Source organism: Gigantopelta aegis, chromosome 6, assembly GCF_016097555.1.
Source record: "Gigantopelta aegis isolate Gae_Host chromosome 6, Gae_host_genome, whole genome shotgun sequence".
Lineage (NCBI taxonomy): Eukaryota > Metazoa > Mollusca > Gastropoda > Neomphalida > Peltospiridae > Gigantopelta > Gigantopelta aegis.
Genome location: NC_054704.1, coordinates 28,799,803 through 28,824,379, shown reverse-complemented (window position 1 = coordinate 28,824,379; position 24,577 = coordinate 28,799,803). Strand labels below are relative to the sequence as shown.

The window sequence follows — 24,577 nt, the reverse complement described above, 5'->3', positions numbered from 1 at the left end:
GACATTTGGTGTATGGAAGGGGGGGGGGGAGGGGAGGATTAAACTTGAAACCGTCAAAATATATAGCACCATCTTATCTTACTTGTTGAGAACTTGTCCTAATCTTCATAAAATGGAATAAATTGAACTATACATTAGTGCTTGGATGTAGAGTTTCAGTTTTTTTTATTCAGTGCCACAGTATTAAGAGAAATGTTTGGAAATTTTAAATAAAATTAAAGCACTGGAAATTACAAAGGAATTGTTATGTCCTATGGCTTTTCATAAACTTGTAAGCAGTCAAATTACTAAAGCAGATTGTTAAGCTCAAAAGTGAAACCAGATTCACCAATAAAAGAAATAATGTACATTAGCCAACACAATAGATGTCAAACGACATTTCTTTCAATGAACGTGATATCAATCCCTCCAAACAAATCTCTACCTTTAACCCCAATCCTACTAAAAAGTCTTACCCATCCAAATTAAAAGCTTTTTAACGTGCCCTAAAATGCAAATACCAGCTCCAACCCATTAGTGTACCACTAGGCTCATTATGGAGTAGTAGTTACATATACCAACACGTTATTCTTTAAGTTCCATATTAAAGGTGGTATGTGCTATCCCATCAACCAAAAAATGTATATAAAAGATCTGCTAACAAATGGTCTTGTGTAACCAGGCAACATGCATGAACCATAGTTTATTATTATTCTTGGCAAGTGTAAAGGATTTGTCACAAAATGTCCATACCAATTTTTTAAAGCATAGAAAATGCCCATTTTTGGATCACAAAATGTGTAGTAACAAAACTTAAAACATTCAGTGAAATAACAATCCAGATTTTGAAGGATTTTCACAAATATGTATTGTAGGAAGTGTAGTGTTTACTTACATTTATGACTTCCATATAGCTACTGGATTTCTCAAGCATTGAATAAATAAAACGACCACTTCTTACGTTTATTCAGTAAAATTTACCGAGATATCAATATTCATTACTTTTAACTGACAAGAATGGGGAACTCTGCTTGGCTTGACGAGCTAAATTTCCCATTCACCAATGATCTACAGCTTTAACCTATTCTTTTTATCCTGCAATCTACAAACAATAAAGCAGAATTAATTTTTATTCATAATTTTTTTATACACACATATATACATATAGGTTGCAGAAATATACATTTTCTACATAAAATTAAAAGTTAGTTTATTTTGTTTAACAACATCACTAAAGCACATTGATTTATAAATCAAGGCTATTGGATGTCAAACATTTGGTAATACGTATTGATGTCTTGTCTTAGAAAGGAAACCCACATTTTTCCATTAGTAGCAAGGGATCTTTTACATGCACCATCCCACAGACAGGATAGCACATACCATGACTTTCGATATATCAGTTGTGGTGCACTAGCTGGAATGAGAAATAGCCTGATGGACCAACCACTACATAAAAAAAGCTACTTTGGAAATTGTATGTGGAATCATCAGAGCTGGTACGACTTGCATTAAATTTGGTGGTGCATTAAATTTAAATATGTGGTGCAAGTGTGATGTTGCGAGATGTGTCAACTTGTCTGCGTGAGTATTAAGACTGTATGCTTTAAAAAAACCCATCTGATGACCACTATAAATATATTCCTGGAATTGACCATGGCCTTCAAAATCAAATACAAATATGTGCACCAATGATGAAGTTTATTTACACTAGATGCTTGAATTATAAAAACGTGTTTAATTTCATGAAACCCAAGTATTCCAAAGTAAACCAGATATTGACATGGTGTTTATAGTCCTGGCATAACATATGAACAGTCAAACTGACATGTAAGGGAGTATTGAAATTGGTCCCTTCAGACAGGCTAGATTTGGCCCAATCAATGCCAGTCTGTGGTGTATCAGACGTGGAGTACTGATCGGACTGATACAGCTTGATAGGGACCATGGAGAGGAATCAATCCTACCATATACTCTGGATACAAATAATATAACACTGTGTATTATTGCAATAGCTGCACCTATATTGATACTGCAGTCCAAATCCAAAATGATAAATGCAGACCAGAGTGATGATGGCATAATAAATTAATGTGTACACATGAATGATGATGCACTGGTATCATAAAAGCAGAAATGCCAACTCTTAAAATCAAATGTCTGTTATCATCCAATATTTTTGGCTGTTATTACTTATATTTGTGACTGTTCATAAGCTTATGATGCAAACTCCAAGCAACTTAGTGTAAGCATTGTAGGAGTATCACTACTGTGTATTTAATTTCTTTTTTAAATGTTTTAAACCAAGAGAATAAACAGGGTGGGGGCTGGGGGGGGGGGGGGGGTGTGTGTGTGTGTGTGGACACCTAATGACTTAATTTAACATCAAAATTGTATATATTGGATAAAAATTGTATAAACTGGACTGGGGGCATTAAAAATACCCTTAGCATATCCATGTTCCATATAAAACGAGTTTTCATGTAATAAAACCAATGGTGATATTACAGGAATGTACCATATCACGGTTTTCAATTTTGGACATACAGAGTTCAAAAAGATGCAGTTACATTCATACAGGCACTATGATTAATGGGGCTTACAAAGCAGATCGGACAAAATGTTTGTCAATGTTATGAAATGATCAAGAGGGAATCATGCTCATGGTTGACAGTGAGGCCGAACTCACAACTCATATTCCTCTTGTTGACGTAGTTATTTCACCACCTATCTCAACTTTAAGGTGAATTATGGAGAAAAACTAATTTGCTCCATTGCTTTTGTTGAAGATGTTTTTAGAGTCCTCTTCGATCATGACTGGATAGCAAACTTAAAGCAGCACTGGATCAAATGTACCGAGGTACAAAATGACCACATTGAAAAATGTTTATGCAAATATTTTACATTGCTCCAGTAGATGTAACTTGAGCTCGCAACATTCTGAATGCACCTCATTATTGATGCTGGTAATAACATCCCTTCAATCTGGGATACATAATTAAGTCAGTGGTGAGAAAAGACTGGATCTGTTGGAGTCGTGAAGCCTCCGTTTCTTAATGCCACCTTTCAACACAGACTTATGATCAATTTCCGTAACTTTTTCCTGGCTGTTCACTTTCTGAGAATCATTGTCCGATGACTTTTCCAACTCGCCACTTTCACTCTTCGGTCTTCCCTGGCTGCTGCGTTTTCTTCTTTCATTCACTAACGGCTTCTGAAACTCATCTGAGCTCCTAACGACGTCATTTCCAAGTTCTTTTAACACTACCTTTGTTCTTCTTCGTTGTTTAGTTTTTAATGCAGCTGCATTTGCTTTTTCATCATCCACTGAGAATGTACTGTTCATGCTACTGTTTTCACTACTGGGCACTGAAGAAATCTGAAAAGAAAAACAAAAATAAATACTTATTACAAATACAGTAGAATCTCATCGGGTCAAACTCAGAAGAGTTGAATACACTGCAACGCTCGAACCAAGAACAATGTCCCAAGTTACGCTTACATGTTATGGACTGAATGGTTAGGTTGAACTATCCGATGGATCGAACACTTTAGAGTACTGACAGGGTTTGAGCCAACATGATTCAACTGTATTACCAAAGATACATCTATGTTCAATTCAGTTTTATGTAGCAGAGAAAGAAAAGTATTTATAACCATGATATGAGGTTTGAAAGATTATTCGGTAACAAGATGAGCAACACAAGCTGCATGTTTCTATCAGGAAAAAAAGAAGAAAGAAATATTTAACCTCACTTCAGCACATTTTAAATGACAGCTATTTGGTGTCTAACATATGGGTTTTTTAACTTTCGATCTAGAGAATGAGGAAACATGCTACATATCTTTTATAGGCAGAACAGCACAAACCAGGACCTTTGATACATCAGTCATTGGACACAGGTTGAGATAGAAAGAAATATGAGCTAATAGAGGGTGATAAATTTTGAGACCCATCACACCCCAAGCAGGGTGCTCAACCACTGAGATACATTCCCATCTTGTTTTCATTATCATGTCACAATAAACATAAAATTTGTTAAAAGCCAATCTAATAGCATAATCATTTTAAAATATTTCATACAATGTCAATTATGAAGCTGAAATGGCAATTATAGTTTAAAATATACTCCCAGAAAAGCCAACCTAAGAATGTTCCTATTTTTCTAAGCCTTTGATTTTATGTATTTAGTTTGACAAAGATTGTTTTTTTCTTTCTTATATGGCTGCACATTTACCACCTCTCAAAAACTGAAATAAAAATTAACTATTTAAAATAAAAAATTTGGTCTAACTTAAATGTTAAAAACACTTCTATTTTTCAACAGACATATGGAGTAGAGTCTTTATATCTTACCCTCTTTGCTATTTTTGGTTTGTGTCGTTTAAATTTCGGAGTAGGCTGCCAGTCAGAGTCGCTGTCCCCAGCACTCGGTTCGTCATCCCAGTCCTCAAACAGCTCTTCCAGTGTTATCACTTCCTCCTTTTCCTTTGGTTTCGTCTTCGGTTTTCTAGTAGGCTGAAAAACCAAAAGATCCATACAGTTGCATAAGCATAGGTTTTTTTATCAAAATATTTAACAGATTAATATTTTACAACTCATCATAATATTATAATAACAAAACAAAAAAAAAAACCTTTAAAAACACCTGCCACAAAATCCCTCCCAATTCTACATGGTTATTTCCTAATATACTGAACAACAACAAACAAAAAAATACGAATTAAGTTTTCTTCAATGTTATATAAAATCATTCAGTTTGAATCACATTAGTTTGGTATATTAAATTTGTCAATGTCTTGTGATATTTTAGGCCCATTATGACAATCCATTTCCTGCAATAATCATGAAAATATTACAAATATTAAAACATTCATGTTTCTTTCTTTGTTCAGTATATAGTTTTTCACAAGACGGTTCTATTCCATCAGTTAAAGAGAGAAAGAAATGTTTTATTTAACGATGCACTCAACACATTTTATTTTATGGTTATATGGCATCAGACATATGGTTAAGGACCACACAGATTTTGAGAGGAAACCCACTGTCGCCACTACATGGGCTACTCTTTTCGATTAGCAGCAAGGGATCTTTTATTTGCGCTTCCCACAGGCAGGATAGCACAAACCATGGCTTTTGTTGAACCAGTCTTGGGATCACTGGTCGGTGCAAGTGGTTTACACCTACCCACTGAGCCTTGCGGAGCACTCTCAGGGTTGGAAGTCGGTATCTGGATTAAAAATCCCATGCCTCGACTGGGTTCTGAACCCAGTACCTACCAGCCTGTAGACCGATGGCCTAACCACTACGCCACTGAGGCCAGTTATTCCATCAGTGACACACAGTGTAGTATTACAAATTGTGTTTCACGTTGTTTACCACTGACCTTGGGGACCGGGGAGAGAAACGGTGACGTGCCAGGTTCCATTATACTTGGCATCAAGGCCATCTTCTTTCCTTGATACATTGCTCGTGTCAGTTGCTGCATGAAAAAGAAAAACTCTGTTGAATACCACCATGTACACGTAAAAGGTAGAAATGTTTTATTTAACGACGCACTCAACACATTTTATATACGGTTATATGGTGTCGGACCACACAGATAATGAGAGGAAACCCGCTGTCGCCACTTCATGGGCTACTCTTTTCGATTAGCAGCAAGGGATTTTTTATATGCACCATCCCACAGACAGGGTAGTACATACCATGGCCTTTGATATACCAGTAGTGGTGCACTGGCTGGAAGGAGAAATAGCCCAATGGGCCCACCGACGGGGCCATGTACATGTGTAAATATTAGCTGGTCATGGTAGCACTGACTTCTGTTTGATATCTGTAAAACTACCTCAGCCCACCTCCACTAAACAAATTTCTTGTCATATTTACTAATAACAAAAATTATCAGAAACTTCTCTTGCATAAAATGAACTAGTTGCTATTTAATTTAAAGTGGTAAATGAACAATGATATTATTTATTAAACATTTTCTTTTGACAAATGAGACATTAAACTTAAATACAGTGAAACTTTGCTACCTTTTTCAGGGTTTCATTTTCTTCAGTTTTCTTTGTCAGCTGCTCATGAAGATTGCTGAATTTTTCAATCTCCATTTCCTATACATGATAAATACAGAACAGATTTAACAATATAATAATAAAAAGGAAAAAGAAAAGAAAAAGAGTAATAGAACTGTATAAATATACTTCAGTAAAAAGGAAAGATTTTATGAAGATGACAACATCATAATAAAAAAACACCCCAAAAATTCCACAGAGTTAAATGTCTCGCCTACCATAAAACTTTGCAGTGTGATGAACGTCCATAGTTTCAATTATAAAACAACTTTTACTGACCTAAGATTTATAGTTTGCGAGAAACTTATTTAAACATGAAACTTTTAGCATAAAAAATGCCAGTACATATACTAGTTGTTTATGGTAAATGAAATACTGTTGTGTCAGCTTTTTATAAAATTAGCAAATAAATCTTACCTGGAACTTGAGCTTCTTTTTAACTTCTTCATCAAGTGAAGTGTTAATCTTCTCACTGTCTGCATTTAACTGACACAACAGGTACAAAATCTAAACACAGAAACAGAAACCTACATCAGTATTTTCCAATCATACATTATAAATAGCAATTAATGAATAATGTAAAGGGGATGGGGAAGAGAGATAGCGAAAGCAAAATAAAAATATGAGAGAGAGAGAGATAGAGAGACAGACAGACAGACAGACAGACAGAGAGAGAGAGAGAGAGAGAGAGAGAGAGAAAGATAAAGTTTGTTTTGTTTAATGATAAGACTAGAGCACATTGATTTATTAATCATTTTCACATATAGTCTTAGAGAGGAAACCCGCTAAATTTTTCCATTAATAGCAAGGGATCTTTTATATGCACCATCCCACAGACATAACAACACAAACAACGGTCTTTGATATACCACTCATAATGCACTGGCTGGGATGAGAGATAGCTCAATGGGTGCACCAATGGGGATCGATCCAAGACCAACCACAGATCAAGCAAGTGCTTTACCACTGGGCTACGTGTGTGTGTGTGTGAGAGAGAGAGAGAGAGAGAGAGAGAGAGAGAGAGAGAGAGAGAGAGAGAGAGAGAGAGAGAGAGAGAGAGAGAGAGAGAGAGAGAGAGAGAGAGAGAGAGAGACACACACAGAAAGAGGTACAAAAGAATGATGGGAATGTCCCTTTTTATAAAACACAATCTATGGCAATGTCTTCGAGAACAAGATGGCATCAATAAACAATATTAACAATAAAATGAATCACCTTCTCTTCGTGCTCTTTCTGCATGGTTGTTATTTCCGTCTCATGCTGCTGTTTAAGAGTCTTTATATCTTCCTCGAGTAGTTCTGCCGAGTGGCTGGTGTCTGTATTTACCTCATGGGCTTCCTTCAGTTCAGATCGGGTGACTGAAACATCTGCTTTAGCAGTCACAGCCTACATTGAAAAAACAACCCACAAAGATTTAACCTAGAAAAAGAATATAACTTCATATGTTCAGCAATGATTTCAAAATTCCTGATTTCTGCACAACCAAAAACAATTCCTGGCCTAGTTCTTTGATCAAAAGATCATAAATACCAACTTTTAAAAACCCTTAAAACATTTCCAGATTTTTTTTGTGGTTCAAAGTAATTTTCATCCATGTACGATGTAAAAGAAGACAAATTTGGAATATTTATATTACATAACATTATTTCTTATTTACCTGGATCTGTAACTATATTACTGTATCCAGATATCTCTCTGCATTTTACAGCTTATTTCAAAATTCCATAGTTTCACACCTTTGTTACCTTACAAACCATCAATTGTGGTGTACAAACTGAAAACCTTGCCACTCCCCTCCCCACTCCCCCCAAAAAAAAGAAGTAAAAAAGAAAGAAAAGAAAGAAAAACCTCAGTAACTGATTTAGAACAGATTCTGTGTTTCTGGCATGTCAATACGTGTTGCAATTGTACAATCTGCGTACCTGATCTAAAAGCCACTTCAGTGCAATCTTTGCCTCAGTCATTGTATGTAAACTTTCCCATGTAGATTTGCCTTTACTGTCTGAAAAGTAAAATGGTAAGATTTAATAAGAGAGAATAAATTTTATCAGTAAAGAGAGAAAAAAAAAAGAGAGAGAAGAGAATTGAATATTTAACCACATTCCAGCATCATATCAATAATCAGATATCAATCACATTGTCTAGAGCAGTGATGATTAAATAGCTTTGCAAATAAGCCAATCTTTGCATTCATTTTAACATTTTAACCCAAACCCCAATTTAAAAACCACTGGTCAAGAATATTGCAAGGAACCACTGCTACTATGAAAGAATCAAGGGTGCAAAAATGGAAAATATTAAACTAGCCTACGAGGCCAAAACCAGCTAAAATTTAGTAGCCCGCCAGTCTATAGAACAATATATTATTAACAATATTATAATACTAGTATACGGTGTATATAAATATATTGACAAAACATTGTTAATCACACTTAGTAAGTGATCAACATCACGTGTCAAACAAAATAAAAAAGACAGATAGACTGTCGGGCTGGTAGTTGCATTGCACTCGCAGTTCCTCTCCCCAAATAAAAGAAAAATAACAAATTGCCTGAGGCTGCCTTTCCATCAGTGTGGTTATTGCCGCACGGCTAGCAGTTCTACCTGCGCGGCTAGCACATTTCCATTGAGGCGTTCTAATAACATGGTTTCTTCCATGTGACGTCATTAATTAAGCGGCCATATACAAATTGAAAGATGTCATTGTTAAATGAGGAAGATCTATTACTAATGAAATTTCTACAGGTAAAAAACATTTGATCAAATCGAGATTTGAACTATTACTCAAGTCCTTCCCACGGGGAACGCTCCCACCCCATACTATGTAATTTACTATATATTATTTATTTCTGAGCCGATCGTTTTCTAAACTGGACACAAAAAGAAGTGTTTTTTTTAATTATAGGCCTATTCCAAAACACTTAGGCCTGCTTTTCTTCTACATCCAACCAAGAGACAGGAGGATGAGACAGACTATTAGATTCGAGAGCTAACACATGTAAAACGACACATATTTTGGGAACATAAAATAACGAGGAACCGATTTTGTTTTACTGCCACCACAGGTCCGTAGGCAGGGATGGGTAAGAGGGACGGAACAACCCACCGTATCATTGCAGGGGTGCACAAATTGGTTGTCCACACGCCCAAGATATGTTGCGGACAAGCATTCTTTGTCAAACAGTTGCCCGATGGGCAACCAAGAAAATCATAAAACAAGTAAAATGAAAAACTTCATGACACTCGGACAATCACGGGCAATTCCAAAGTATCGAAACTGATAACTTGACTGACAGGCGATATAATTATCCACCCTAACGCTGCCATCCACTCAGCGAGATCAATGCAGACAGATACGTTTCAGAATGGTGGCTATTGGCAAAGGACACAAGACATGTGAAAGGCCACAAACTACACCAACAACCATCCAGTTCTGAGCTAAAAATTTGGCTAAGCCATTTTCTATCTTCCGATGTGAACAATCAGTTACATAATCTATCCGACACCTAACATATAATAATAACAATACCAAATATTAATTATTTTAATAATCAGTTATTAATTTTAACAGCAACATGTATGAAAGAAAATCTGCAAAATCTGTAGCGTGTTATTTTAACTCTGTAAAGTCTTTGAACCAAAGTAATAAAAAGGGACCAAAATTGCATGTCAGTTTCAATACACATGCTAGTTCAGGGCCAAAGACAAGTAGGCTCGGGCTGAGTTCAGCTAGACCAAGCAAAACAAAAACGTCTTCTAAACTGCTTTACGCGGTTCATGTTAAACCCAATGTCCACGTCGGGAACCAATCACATAGTTTGTGAACGTTAGGAAGACATTCGTTGGCTGTTTTCAGTGTGCATATAGGTCACGCTTGACAGTCAGCCGAGACTGTTGCACGTGTCAAAAGACATCGTTGCGGCCATTAAACAATACGATTACACGCAAGTAAACCTTGATGTAAATTTGTGAGAAAAAAAACCCTCCACCAAATAGTTGTTCGCATCAGTGAATACTTAATTGCTGTTTCGTTTGTTTATTTCCGTTGTCTTTGTTAATTTCGCACTCATGCATTTCGCGATCGTGGGAAAGGAACATGCAGTATTTATACAAATTGCTGTTAAACGTACACTGAATACAATTAGTTTACAATAATCATGATATTTGTTAGATAAAATATTATATAAATTTGTTGACTGTGAGGTGACATCTCAAAAGTTGCTAGATTTTAAAAAGACCGTAAATTTGAATTCATTATCTTTTTAATCAAAACCTTTTGACGTAAATGGATAGTTGTCATAACATGAAGTCAGTATTCTTAGGCTACATATTTTACAAGCTGAAATCAACAACATGACGCGGAACTCAACAAAATGGTGCAAATTACGAAATTGTTGGGGCGTGGAATAGATGGGTTACTTTAAAATAGAATTAAAAGCAGTTCAAACCAAAATAAAGATTGTTATTTTACAGAAATAATGAGCTCTGTTAAAAAAAAAAAGAGTATTAGCTCTCAGATTTTTATTAATGCCATAGGCCTTAGAATTTGGGGTGTGTTTGCAGAGGGCATTGGCTTCCAACTCTGCATATCTCCCCTCACCCACTGAAAAATCAAAGTAATATATTAACTGCCCCTACCCCCATTGCTGTCTTTGATTTTGATCAGGGGATAATTTTGTTATTCAGATGTATTCCAGTTTGTACATAATTAGCTGAAAAAGATGCATTTTCATATTCATATATAAACTCTATACAGTACTACACAAAACAATTTTGGCTAAAACACTTTCATTATGGCTAATAAAAATCCCATTTGGCAATTGTTTAGGCTACAGGTATTTTTAATCCTGGGTGAGCCCCGAGTTCATCAAAGTATTATGACTATGACAGCCCAAGCGAGATCGAACCACGTCTGTGGATCCATTCAGCTGATTGGGTTTTTTCTCGTTCCAACCAGTGCACAATAACCAGACAAAGGCTGTGGTATGTGCCTTCCTGTCTGTGGGAAAGTGCATATAAAAGATCCCTTGCTGCATTAGGAAAAATGTAGTGGGTTTCATCTGATGACTACGATCAAAATTACCAAATGTTTGACATCCAATAGCCGATAATTGATTAATTAATCAATGTGCTTCAGCCTAAGCGAAGATGAGCTGTAAATAAATAATGTTAAAAAAGAAATAAAAGCAATTGTTAGTTCAGATCTGGTACTTATATTCACTTAAGGATTGGTAATAAATACCGGGTTTTCGATTACCAAGTCAGTTAAAATTTCAATTTGCTCATGTGTAAAAATGCCTACTCCTAAAACTTGAAAATTAAATAACGCTATAAAACACACAAGTGCGGGAAATGGATAATCATGGGCAATACCCCAAAATGACGTCATTTTATGGATTCCCCATGCGGTTCGAGCTGCACGGCTGGCAAAATATCAATACATGATCGACTTTTTTTGCTGCACTGTTAGCACCCGTGTCAATAGAAAGACGTCAATGCAAATCAACACATTTGATTTTTACCGCTTGGCAGCAGAAATAGCCGCGCGGGTAAAACAGCACCAATGGAAAGGCAGCATTAAACTAAAAACAGCTGTTTTCCCTAAAAAAAAGACTGAAATGGATGAAAATAAAGTTAAAAAACAAGACAAAATCTACCTTGATCTGCATCAACAATCTTCTGTTGGATATCAGCAATCTGGACATTTCTAAACAAAAAACAAAATTCATCTAACCAATCATGTTATAACAAGAGCTTAAGCATTGAAACAAGTGCTTAATAATTGAGACGACTTCATTTGTGTGCACTGAACTGAATCAGCTAGCTTGTGCAGAAACCTTACCATAGGGTTTATACCATTTCTAAATATATACAACTAATGACACACCAAATTTTTTTTTATTATTTTGATGTAACATTTATACTAATGGCTGTCAACTGATGCCACTTAAAACGTAAAATAATAATAATGCTAGAGAACAATGTATGCAGAAAATAAATCTATTCATATGGAGATACAAGTTCCAGAGGTTTCAAAACCCCTGGTATAGAGAATGAAAGAGAAAAACACACAGCCATAACAAAGATTATGCTTTTTTGTACATTACTTATATGGAATGCTGTCGAAATAATAAAAAACACAATACCATCTAGTGGTTTTTAACTGGCATGAACACCAACCTAAGTTCAATTTCATTTTCTAATGTCTTAATTTCTTTCTGTTGTTGCTTTTCATCAAATGATTTGTCTTCCATTGAATTCTGAAAGGACAAAAACACATTGCTATTTCTATTTACTGTAATTAAACAAAACACACTCAAGTGCAAGGAAATTTGACATTAACAGGTGTTAAACATAAGTGCTTTGGAAATAAAGGACATTTAAAACATTTTAATTATAAATTTCGAAATAAAATAAAGCTACTGTAGTGACAAAAACATTGCATTACAATATTACTTTTTGCAGACATGTACAACACAATAGCATAAAACTAACTCTTGTATTATCAGACATTAAGACCAAATTCACACAGGGAATGGGGGAAGTAAAAAGATGCCAGTTTACTGACATCCTTATTGTTTGTTATTCCTTGGTTACAATATGTCAGGTGACTAATGCAAAGACAAAACGAGAGAATATACGTGCTACCATTGTAAAATCTTCCTTTTTTCAGAATATACCGTTGCATATGCCCATCCAATTACGTTTTAAGCATGCTGTCCTTGGCACTGATCTCAGCTACTTGGTGTGTCTATCCAGGATTTTGTTGTTTGTGAGAGATAAATATGTAGTGCCTGTACACATTCCCACTGAGACTATAAAACTAACTTTGAGAAGGAGCCATTACCAGGATGCAAGCCCAATAAGTCTAAAGCTAGCCAGGGTATGTGCTTATAAAACTTTATTCTTGACTCAAATCTCTGATGACATCACATACTTATAATTTGTATGGCATTGACATGGCATTAAAGTCTCTATTAGTCTTCAGTCTAGCCTCTAGATGTTTTATAAGTACCAGGCCTGGTTTAGGGAGTTAAATCAATGTTAAACAATCATTCTGAGATTAGTGTAAAGCAATACATGTCCCCTACCGGGCCAATGTTTTTTTTCTATTTCCTAACTTCAAGGGCCATAACTCTGTGAAAAATTAGCAAATTGTCATGGAAGTTAAACTTGATCTGCAACAGTACATGATAAAAGCTATACACAAAATTTAAGTTTGATATCTCAAGGCACTGTAAAACCCCCCAAAAAAACATCCGTAAAATTATGTGGGACTGACAGATGAACAGTCAGAGATGAAATCTATAGTTCCCTCCAGTTAGACATGTAGTGCACTAAAAAAAAACTACGACAACACTTGGTGTTAATTTTCTAACACTACACTTCACTTTTTAACACTACACTTCACTTTTTAACACCACATTTCACTCACCTTCTGAGCACTTTTGAGTGCCGTCACCTGACTGGTGAGAAGTTTCCTATCACTCAACAGACTGCTCAGATGATATTTTGCTTCACTGATCCCGACACGCACGTCCAGTTCGTGACTTAGCCAGGACTGTAAAGACATTTTAATATCAGCTCTACAATTTAATACTTCACTCACAAGTAATATTATTATTTCTCCTTCTATCAGTATATTTAAAACAGAAAAAACCCCTCATAAACCACCGGTATACTTCAATTAATACACACAACAGAATTTCAGTGGACAAACTGACGACAGCGCATAATTTTGTGTGAAAAACTGAAGAGCTATAACGACAGTCTGTTTGCTGCTATAGAGAGCCGTGTACCAATCCAGTGAGCCCTACCACTGATAAAACACCATAACCTCCCCCCAAAATTTTTTCTTACAAAGTCTCTGTATTATTGTCATTGATTTTTAGTAATTTTATCATAAACCTTGCATTTTGTTTTGTTATACATCAGGCCTTTCCCCAGGATTTTTTTAAGGTGCTTACATTTTTAGCATCAGTATAACACAAATCAAGCCAAAATAAGTGGGGTAGTGGATTGAAAACAGTCAAGTGTTTGACTTCAATCCTGCTCTTTTTTTAAAGTAACCCATCAATTCCCCAACACCCAACAATTTCATAATTAGTGCCATGTTGTTGCTGTTGATTTCAGCGTCGTGTTAAATGCTTGTTGTGATTTCTGCTTGTAAAATACCTAGGCTAAGAATGCCGACTTCACAGTATATACCATTTATTAAAAACACAAAAACCCCAACAACCCGTTAATAAAATTAAAATTTACGGTCTTTTTAAAATCCAGCTAACTTATTAAATGTCGTACAAATATATATCTAACATTATCTAACAAATATGATTATTGTAAGCTAATTCAGTGTACGTTTAACTGCAATTTGTATAAATAATGCATGTTCATTTCCCGGGATCGCGATCTCTCGACCATAGGTACAAAATTAACAAAGACAAAGGAAATAAATTAAACTGCCATTAGGTACTCATTGATGCAAACAACTATTGTTTTTCTACAAATTTACATCAAGATTTACTTCTGTGTAATCGTATTGTTCAGTGTCCGCAACGAAGCCTCTTGACACGTGGGTGTCAGATGACTCTGAAGCGTGACGTATATTCGCGTCAAGAGCTTTCCTCGGTTCAGCCAACGAACGTTCTTCCTAACGTTCGCGAACTATTTGATTGGTGTCCGTCGTGTCCATTTGGTTTAATGTGAAGTGCACAAACCAGTGTAGCGAACGTTTTGTTTTCGCTCGATCTGGCTGAACTCAGCTCTTGGGGATAGCCTACATGTCTTTCGGCCCTGAACTGGCATGTGTATTCAAATTGACACGCAATTTCGCTTTGTTTTTATTACTTTGGTTCAAAGACTTTACAAAGTTAAAATAACAAGTTACAGATCTTCCAGACATTGAATTACCGTCATATTGCTGTCATACATGTCAAAAGCATGCGGTTAAAATTAATAACAGTGATTATTAAAATAAACATCATAAGGCCTACGCTGTATTCTGGATTTTCTCGTTACCGGTTGCGAGATCGCTATTAAGCTAATTGAATATTTGGTATTATTATGTTTGAGCTGTCGGATAGATTATGTAACCGTTTGTTCACATCAGAAGATAGAAAATGGTTTAGCCAAGATTTACTTCTGTGTAATCGTATTGTTCAGTGTCCGCAACGAAGCCTCTTGACACGTGGGTGTCAGATGACTCTGAAGCGTGACGTATATTCGCGTCAAGAGCTTTCCTCGGTTCAGCCAACGAACGTTCTTCCTAACGTTCGCGAACTATTTGATTGGTGTCCGTCGTGTCCATTTGGTTTAATGTGAAGTGCACAAACCAGTGTAGCGAACGTTTTGTTTTCGCTCGATCTGGCTGAACTCAGCTCTTGGGGATAGCCTACATGTCTTTCGGCCCTGAACTGGCATGTGTATTCAAATTGACACGCAATTTTGCTTTGTTTTTATTACTTTGGTTCAAAGACTTTACAAAGTTAAAATAACAAGTTACAGATCTTCCAGACATTGAATTACCATCACATTGCTGTCATACATGTCAAAAGCATGCGGTTAAAATTAATAACAGTGATTATTAAAATAAACATCATAAGGCCTACGCTGTATTCTGGATTTTCTCGTTACCGGTTGCGAGATCGCTATTAAGCTAATTGAATATTTGGTATTATTATGTTTGAGCTGTCGGATAGATTATGTAACCGTTTGTTCACATCAGAAGATAGAAAATGGTTTAGCCAAAATTTTAGCCACTTGCAAATTTTATTAGCCATTTAAAAAAAAAAAATTTTAATTAGCCAATGGCTAATCTGGCTACCGACAGTGCGAGCCTTGGATGTTTTCAGTGTGTGGGAGTTTGGATAGAAATGATTGATTGCCAACTTAACTGTACTTTTAAAAGTGCTTCACCTATCGTTTATTCAGTTAAATGGTACAGTTGATTCTGTCAATGGGCATCTTCTTTGCTCAGCACGGGAATCCCGTAAGCGCCTTCCTGACAGATTAGCGGTCCCAGTAGATGTGGTAAAATTACTAAACACCAGTTGTGAGCAGACGACTGGTCCATTGTTAAGTAGTTAGGAAGTGTTTTACCTGTCATAGTGATTAGGTGTGCTTGGTATACTGGTACACAAGTTGTTTGCAAGAGGTAGTCGACTGCCACGCTCGTATTTGTGAAAATAGTTTTTCTAAAGCACTTCAAATCAAGGCGTAGCGGCAATTGATTTAAGGCGCTTCCATGCCGTCAAAGTGCTTACTTTACGGACCAAGGCGTGTCGGGCCGCTACGCCTAACAGTCCTGGGGAAACCCCTGTACATGATAGTGTAATATTTTCAGATTAGTACAGAAATATAAGCAGAATTAATGGCATGAAGGGGTTTACTATTAAAAAGGTGGTGGGTGGATATTTAAGGTGAATAATGGCTTATTGGAGGAGTTTGCGGTGTTATTAATATACCTTTTTTTTTTTTTTTAATTAAAAAATAAAAAGCAGTAAACTACTAACCGTGTCAAAGTAATGCATAACTGATAGTCCAGATCATAGTCCCATATTTTTCATAAACAAACCCATAGTCCCATATTTTTCATAAACAAACCCATAGTCCCATATTTTTCATAAACAAACCCATAAGTGATAAACCTCAGATCATCGCCTCCTACATTTTATAAACAGCTCCTTACCTTAAACACCCACCTCCAAAAAACAAACACCCAGTACAACCAATATTGGTACTTACCCTAACTCTTTTTCCAATAGATGTGCTGTCATATTTGTCAAGTTTCTGACTTCTTTCTTCCATGACAGCCCTTTGTCTTGCAAGTGCGTCTTTTAGTCGTTTGTTGGCTGCTGCAGCCTATAAGCAAATTAAGAATGCCTTCTGTTATTGCTAATTCATATGAGTAGTGGCATGCTTGATGTAACTAGGTGTAGGTGGCCTACCATCTCCAATGAGAAAAACAAGTCTTCTGTTTTTAAAAAGTAAAGTTTGTTTTATTTAACGACGCCACTAGAGCACATTGATTTTTTATCTTATCATCAGTTATTGGACATCAAACATATGCTCATACTGACACTGTTTTTGAGAGGAAACCCGCTGTCGCCACATAGGCTACTCTTTTATGACAGGCAGCAAGGGATCTTTTATTTGCACTTCCAACAGGCAGGATCGCACAAACAATGGCCTTTGTTGAACCAGTTATGGATCACTGGTCGGTGCAAGTGGTTTACACCTACCCATTGAGCCTTGCGGAGCACTCACTCAGGGTTTGGAGTCGGTATCTGGATTAAAAATCCCATGCCTCGACTGGGATCCGAACCCAGTACCTACCAGCCTGTAGACCGATGGCCTAACCACAATGCCACCGTGGCCGGTTCTTCTGTATTTAAAAGGAAGCATTTCAATGAAATCAACCAATAAGAAAATGCTTTTAAAAAATCTGGCTAGTCACACTGCAACTAGATGTAAAGTACCCTCTTTATTGGTTAATTGGTCTCGTCATCCAGCTGGTAGATGATCGTTGCTACCTGTTCCTTATGTCACATGATTCTTGTGACATAATATATATATATATCAGCTGAGGAAAACAGCAGTCATGGAATAAAAATAAAATGCAGTGAATTTATATAAATATACTAAAATTATCAGGGCAGGGCTAGCTCTGGGTGAGCAAAAAATTTCCAGTAAATTATCAACAACAAAAAAAGAGAAAAAAGAAGAAGCAAAACCCAATTATTTTCCCACAAAATTTCAATTATTACATGACATTTTGTTTTGCAAATTTAAAATAAAATTTGCCAATTGTTCCTAATATGGCGAGTGGCAGAGCTAGTCCTGCTAGAAAATATTTCTGATCTGAGCCCGTGTTTATAAAACTTAAAGTCCAGACTTTAACGCTATTTTAATGCTATTTTAATGGCGTTGCCATGATGTTAAGGTCTAGACTTTAAGGTTTATAAGCACGGAGCCTGGAGTTGTAATAATCGACTGCCTGGTCAGATTTCTTATCAGACGCCTAGAAAAATAATCAACTCTAGCTCCTAACTTGCCTGATCCTCTCTCAAGAAAAATAAACAAGGATTTATTTTCTTGAGACTCATGTCAGAAAAAAACCCACATTTACAAAAGGACTTGTCACAGAAGCTATTAATTTTTTGTAAGTACTTTTCAACAAACAGTACATACTGAAATTTTTTATATACCAGTAACAGAACGCTAGTTGGGTAGTTTACACTGGAAAGAATTTTGTTTTAGCCAATTTCATGAAAAAACGTTTCAAGAAGTGACTTATTCAAAGAATATTTTATTGGGCAAATGTTGTAAAAAAATTAGCAAACGGCTTAATTTGGCAATAAACAAGGTGAGGCCTGTCAGGACTTTGTACTTAATGAAAGTTTGTAAATAATACCTCCTCTGTCTTTCTTCTCAGCACAAGCTGTTGCTTTTCTTGACTTTTCTGCATCTTTTGAATCTCAAACTGCTGCTTCCTGCCCTAAATGACACAGCAAAATAACCATATAGTATAAAAAAATAAACCAAACATTACCATTAGTAATAAAACAAATAATGGTCCAAAGCACAAGAAAAATCATCAGCTTTTAACTAAATAAAATATTTTCTTCTTGTTAGTTTCATGTTGACTATTGACTTCCATGACTTTACATATTAATTAAACATATCACCATATTAGGAAATTAGTTATTCAATAATATTATTAAAGTTATAAATTTGTATTTATTGATACAATGGACATCTAAGTGCAGCAAAAATTACTTTAAGATAATTCTGGAATGACTGATAGAAATTTTATTGTTAAAGTACTGAAAAAAAAAAAAAAAAAAAAAATCCCCACTCACCCCCACAACAAAAAAGAAAGAAAGAGAACCCCCAAAACAACAAAAAACACCCCCACATTCAACCTCACAAATGAAAACGAAAAAGAAAGTAATAAGTAAAAAAGGCAACAATAACCCTATTTGTCAAGAATCAAATAGGTTAAAGAAATACATTTTATAAAGTGTAGGCTTATGTTCAAACAAGCTGACCCGAAACTCTAGTCAAGTTCCAGTGTTTGATTTGTCTCTGTGTGTGTGTGATAAAACACCAACCTTCTGCTGTAGCTGTAGGACCTCTTTGTCTTTCTGCTGCTTCCACTTGCGGAACTGTTCCGCATCCTCCTTCATCTGCTTCATCAACTTCACACGCTGCTGTTTCATCGACTGCAGGAAAATAACAAACAGTAGTTATGAAATTGAAAGTATATTTTAATAAGAGAAAGAAAAGAAATCTACAACTATTGAATGGATTATGCCTAATTAAATTAAACTGCCATAAAAATAAAAATTAAATTTTGGACAAATTCATTAGAATTACATAGCACTGGAAATAAAGGACTATAAAAGTATGCTTAATTTTTAACAGTTATGACTTCATGTAACACATGTCAACTTCATACTTCACTGGTCTGCTGTTACAACTGTTTATATAAGTTTCACAAACAATGAGGCAAATGGTTCACAGGCCAATTCAGTTAGATTTGATTTCTTTATCATATATCAGTTTGCTTGAAAATGCAGAACTAGGGCACTACATTTGGATTATTCCATTTTCACGATGACTGCAAATAATCAGTGATAGAAATAAGTAAAACTATACACTAGTCCACCGGACAAGTACATCTAGAATTATTCCTGTCAGCCAATATTTTCACTTGGCCAAATAAATAGTTTATTTCATACAAGTGCAAGGATGATTTTTTTTTTTTTAACAGCTCAAAATGAAACTGCATTGAACATTTTTACTTGAGGTAAAATTTGTTTGTCCAAGCACTTTTCACTAGTCAGGACAAACGGGCAAGTGCTTATTTCGAACACTAATAATGCATCTTTTACCTGAATGTCTGCATTGAGCTTGTAGACCTGTTTCTCAGACTGGTCTTTCATCTTCAACATCTTGTTCTGCTCGTTTATTTTCTTCCTAAAACTAGATATCTGGTTTTCTAGTTCCTGAAGTCGTTTGCGTCGTTGTTCACTGACTCTATTGAAACAGCAATGATTAATTATCATAAAGTGGAATGCGAAATCTTGCAAGATAAAAATTAAAGTCACCATGTTCTGAAGAGAAATTTTCTGAAGTTCTTATACATGATCATTGCACTTATTTTAGACTCATATAAATCTTAAACACAGAAACAAATAATGTGTATACATTATTAAGTACACGTTTACGTTATTTTTGGTAAAATAGGCCCATTATGTTTTAACAAAAATAAGTTCAAACCATACTGATTCTGCCTTTTTAACAGATTAAATTATCTAAAAAAGAAATATAGCTAGCTACTTTAATCCTGTATTGAAGTGGCACAATCAACTGTTTGAATAATCACATGATTTTAAAAATGAGCTTTATCATTTATAAAGATTGTCAAATGGATCTAGGTTTTATTAGTTGTTGAATGTCACAGGTTATAGCAACACTGATTTACCAATATTAAATTTTTTTTAAATTAACGACACCCTAATGAGTTTGATATTAATTACTCTTAAGTCTGAAATAACAAGCATCCTGAGAGTACTGCTAAAGCAATACATGTCTCCTACAGGGCCCAACAATTTATTTTGTATCTCCTAAATTCAACAGCTGTAACTCTTTTAAAAGTAGGTAAATCACTATGAAAGTTACACTTGATTTCTAACAGTGCATGATAAAAGTCAGTATCAGCTACAGCGTTCGAATTTAACAACACATAAATTGCCATTTGTAAAGTTGCTCAACGATGCAAAATGAATACACCTGGACTATTTTTAAAAACAGTTTCCGATGGGTTCTCATGATCACAAGGCACAGAATCAAAAAGGTGTTTCCCATGAAATTTAAAATCCTATGGCTTGCAATTTAGAAAAATAATTGCTGTGATTGACAAATTCTTACGTCCGAGCCCTGCAACTAGACAATAAAATGGTGGAAAGTCCATGTATAATCTTACTTGGAAGCGGCTGAATTTGTCCGTGCGTCTATCAGGGCCTGACTCATCTTCTCCTTTTCATGCTGTAACTCAGCCACTTTACTTTCCATGTCCTTCACCGTTTGCTGTGCAAGTAACTTTGATATAAGTCAGTTGATTAAATTCATGTGTATGTCTATATTTTCATAACAACCGTACAACAATCAAATGTCAATCATCGTAATTATATTTAGAAAAATCAAATTACCAAGCAAAATATTTAATTACAGAAAACAAAAATGCACATTTATTGAAATCTTTTAGCAATAATGACAAAAAAAATCATTCACATTTGTTTTTATTGGTATTAAACTAATTAAAATCAATCAGATTAAATAAACACATTGATAATATTTTAAGTTACAAAAACGTCTAAACAAAAATGCATCTTTTAATAAAATTAAAATATTGAAGTACTCTAGGTAAACATTTTTAGAAAAAGATCTATTTGAGTACTGCTTACTTCATACTGTTCTCTCATGGAGTCCATCTTGCTGTCATTATGAGTCATCTGATTGGCCAGTTCCTCCTTACGAGCCAGCAACCTGTTAAGTTCCTCCAACTCACGTCCCATTTGAGCCTGGCGTAACACATACTGGTTGGATATCGCACGTGTGTCTGGGGTGTAAACAATGTTCTCTCGATCCTCCTGTTAGATCAAGTATATAAAACATATAAAAAATTTAAGATATGGAACAGAATTCTACCAGTCAAACACGAGATGATGACTTTGTAATTTAACGTGTATAGAAAACAAGTTTGTAGAAAAATTAATAACAAAATCAAATCATACCATGAATAAGTTATCTTTCTTATTCCAAATGTCCTCCAAACATTTAACCTTTTTGTGTCTGTGCTGAAATAACATTGTGGACCGAGCCTCATAACATCATGAAGCAGTGTTACTTTATTTATGTTGTTATATGCCATGCTATTATCATCTAACTTCTTTACAGCTCATAAAGAGTGAAATGATGTATCTAAAGTAACTCTTACCTCTTCTATGTCATCAGATGCAGCATAGAACAGATTATCATCTTTCTCATCATCAGACTGTAAGTTAAAAAATACTGCAATAAACAGACTTGTAGGTAGTATAGTGAAGGATGTTGACTACAATCAATGATACTTATAAACACACACATATATTAAAACTATAGTTGTGTTTGCATTTTGTATTAGTCAGTCAAGTGATGTTAAAATATGGTAAAGAAAAACTGCAGGTATAAAACAAAGACTGTATTATCATTATGATTATAACAAATACCTTCTCAATAAGTAACAGTTAAAATCTGTGTTACGGGGCATTTTCATTATGGAATTAGTTGCACCGGCTTATCGCATGCAATCGAATCATACTGAGAACACCTAAATTGGAAGGACTTTAGTCTTATACAACAAATCAATTAGAACATGTCCCATTTCTCACGATAAATCACATGCGACAAGTCAGTGAAACTAATCGCATAATGAGAACGCCACATTAAGCAAAAAGGAGCATGCAAAAATTTACTCTGTATTAGATGATTTGGGAGAATAAATTGGTTTATGATGGGGACAGCTACTTATTTGTACTCGAAATGACAATGACAATTCTACGACTTTTTGAAGGTATGGCCACTTTATTAAGATTTTGAACGATTTTTCTGCGATCAACGTAATCTAATTTTTTGAATTGTCAATCTCTGCTTTTGAAAGAGGAAAAAAACCCAACTTTTTATAATATTAACAAGTTTTCTTTCTTCTTTCCTTTTTATCATAACTCTCTAGGACTACGGTGACACATTTGAACCCTGGCCCAAAGCTTATAAATGTACATTTTAACATCATGGCAATGCCATACGAATTGCATGCATGTTGTGTCATTAAAGCATGGACCCAGTAGAGCATCCTGATATCAACAGCAAGACCGATTTAGACTGTGTACCGATCATGTCACTGTTCAACTTACTTGAGACCTTAGAGTTTCAGCTAACTTCCTGAGTTTTTCCAACTCTTCTTTCACATTGGGGTTTATCTCGGGATCAATGCTTGTGCTTAACAACTCAAAGTCCACTCTGAGAGGAAACAAAGTAAAGCAGCAATTTAAAACACATTTTAAGTTTGCAAAACATGCATGGTATAATTAAGATAGGGGTAAACACCAATGTGTTTGGTCATTAATGCAAGACGCTGAAATGATTTTTACAAAGATGAATACTATAGCATATTCAAATAAAGTAAAATTTTCAGCATTTTAGATCACACGTGATCTACTTTGTGAAAATTATTTTAGGAAAAAAAACAGAAAAGAAAAAAAAGAAAGAAAAGTGTGCTGCAATTGGATAACAAGCTGAAAAATAACATCCCCATACTCTATAATCACATCTGGTAGATTAAGTCAACAAATATTCTGACACCAATACAAAAACACTAGATTTAAAACACTCCATTTAATGTGTGTGAAAGTCACAAAATATATATGATATAATATATAGTAAAATATATTTAATTTTAGACATTTCTCCATATTGTGAAGCATGAAATAGAAAAATTCATGCATCACCTGGAATTTTTTTGGACAACAATAATGTAATATTCCAATACCCTGTTTGTGTTTTAAATTCTTGAAGTTTTCCTTTCAGTTTGTCACGCACTAACTCCAGCTGAATGGCCCGTTCTAAACTTTTGGTGTTCTGTTCCACAGATAGCTGAAGTTCTTGAGATAACTCCATATTTTCATCCTGAAATACCAGACAGCAGATCACAACTTGAAGGTTACACAATCTCTCATCTACACAAATAATAATGACGTCTCCAAATCTTAAATATCATTCAATAAGGATTAACAGTACTAAGCATAGTCATTAGGCAGTTTAAATTCTTGCTTAAAATATAAATTGAGCAAATTCTGTCTTTTTAAATGTTTGTAGTAAAATAGCACAGTAAGTATAACCTAACATGCAATAGAACTTGGTTGTATTGAAAAATACATACAGCAAAACGGATACAATATCTGCCCACAACACTTCCACCCACCAACAACATACTTTTTAATCCATCTGTTTGAAGAAATTCAAAGCAATTCATTCTGTCAACACTGATTCTATTTCCAATTTATGTAGTGTCTATTTTCATTTCAGTCCAATGTGTCATTGACAAATGGAGGAGTCCTGGGGATCCTCTCATATGTGTAAACTGTTATAATAACATGGAACAAATTGAGTAACAAAACACTCAAGTTAAGAAACATTAGAATGACATTAGTTAAGTTAGAAATTAATAATCCTAGTTTCAAAGTCAGTACTTTCATCATGAAGTACCAGACTGTAGATCATACTAACTTGACCACACTGCATTTAAAACATTAGAACAAAGGACGAAGTAATAATATTACCACTTCTTTTTAAGAAGGCTTAAAGAAGATACATTACCTCTAAAGCTTTCAGTTTGTTTAACCATGTTTTTTCATTTGATGAGTTGTAATTACTGAAAAAAAGAAGACGACGTTAGAAGACGCCAACTTACTGTGGTAAA

The 24,577-nt window shown here is 35.1% G+C and overlaps 1 protein-coding gene across 3 annotated transcripts in view; it reads right to left on the bottom strand.

The window, feature by feature from the left end:
- Positions 1-1,293: 1,293 nt before the first annotated feature.
- The window catches only part of LOC121375740 (chromosome-associated kinesin KIF4A-like), a 34,498-nt gene continuing 11,214 nt past the window's right edge, over positions 1,294-24,577 (bottom strand). For 2 of the 3 annotated variants that reach the window (XM_041503351.1, XM_041503349.1), the window contains exons 11-30: positions 24,475-24,529; positions 23,648-23,784; positions 23,013-23,118; positions 22,058-22,114; positions 21,525-21,710; positions 21,044-21,159; positions 19,950-20,094; positions 19,167-19,277; positions 18,467-18,550; positions 16,798-16,914; positions 13,490-13,615; positions 12,235-12,314; positions 11,712-11,761; positions 7,977-8,056; positions 7,270-7,440; positions 6,472-6,561; positions 6,016-6,093; positions 5,367-5,462; positions 4,337-4,498; positions 1,294-3,358 (exon numbers count right to left, since the gene is read on the bottom strand). In XM_041503351.1, coding sequence (XP_041359285.1) covers positions 2,978-3,358; positions 4,337-4,498; positions 5,367-5,462; positions 6,016-6,093; positions 6,472-6,561; positions 7,270-7,440; positions 7,977-8,056; positions 11,712-11,761; positions 12,235-12,314; positions 13,490-13,615; positions 16,798-16,914; positions 18,467-18,550; positions 19,167-19,277; positions 19,950-20,094; positions 21,044-21,159; positions 21,525-21,710; positions 22,058-22,114; positions 23,013-23,118; positions 23,648-23,784; positions 24,475-24,529 — 2,428 coding nt within the window. In that variant the 3' untranslated portion in view covers positions 1,294-2,977. The remainder of the gene's footprint in view (positions 3,359-4,336; positions 4,499-5,366; positions 5,463-6,015; positions 6,094-6,471; positions 6,562-7,269; positions 7,441-7,976; positions 8,057-11,711; positions 11,762-12,234; positions 12,315-13,489; positions 13,616-16,797; positions 16,915-18,466; positions 18,551-19,166; positions 19,278-19,949; positions 20,095-21,043; positions 21,160-21,524; positions 21,711-22,057; positions 22,115-23,012; positions 23,119-23,647; positions 23,785-24,474; positions 24,530-24,577) is intronic. The other variant, XM_041503352.1, reaches the window with a different exon arrangement.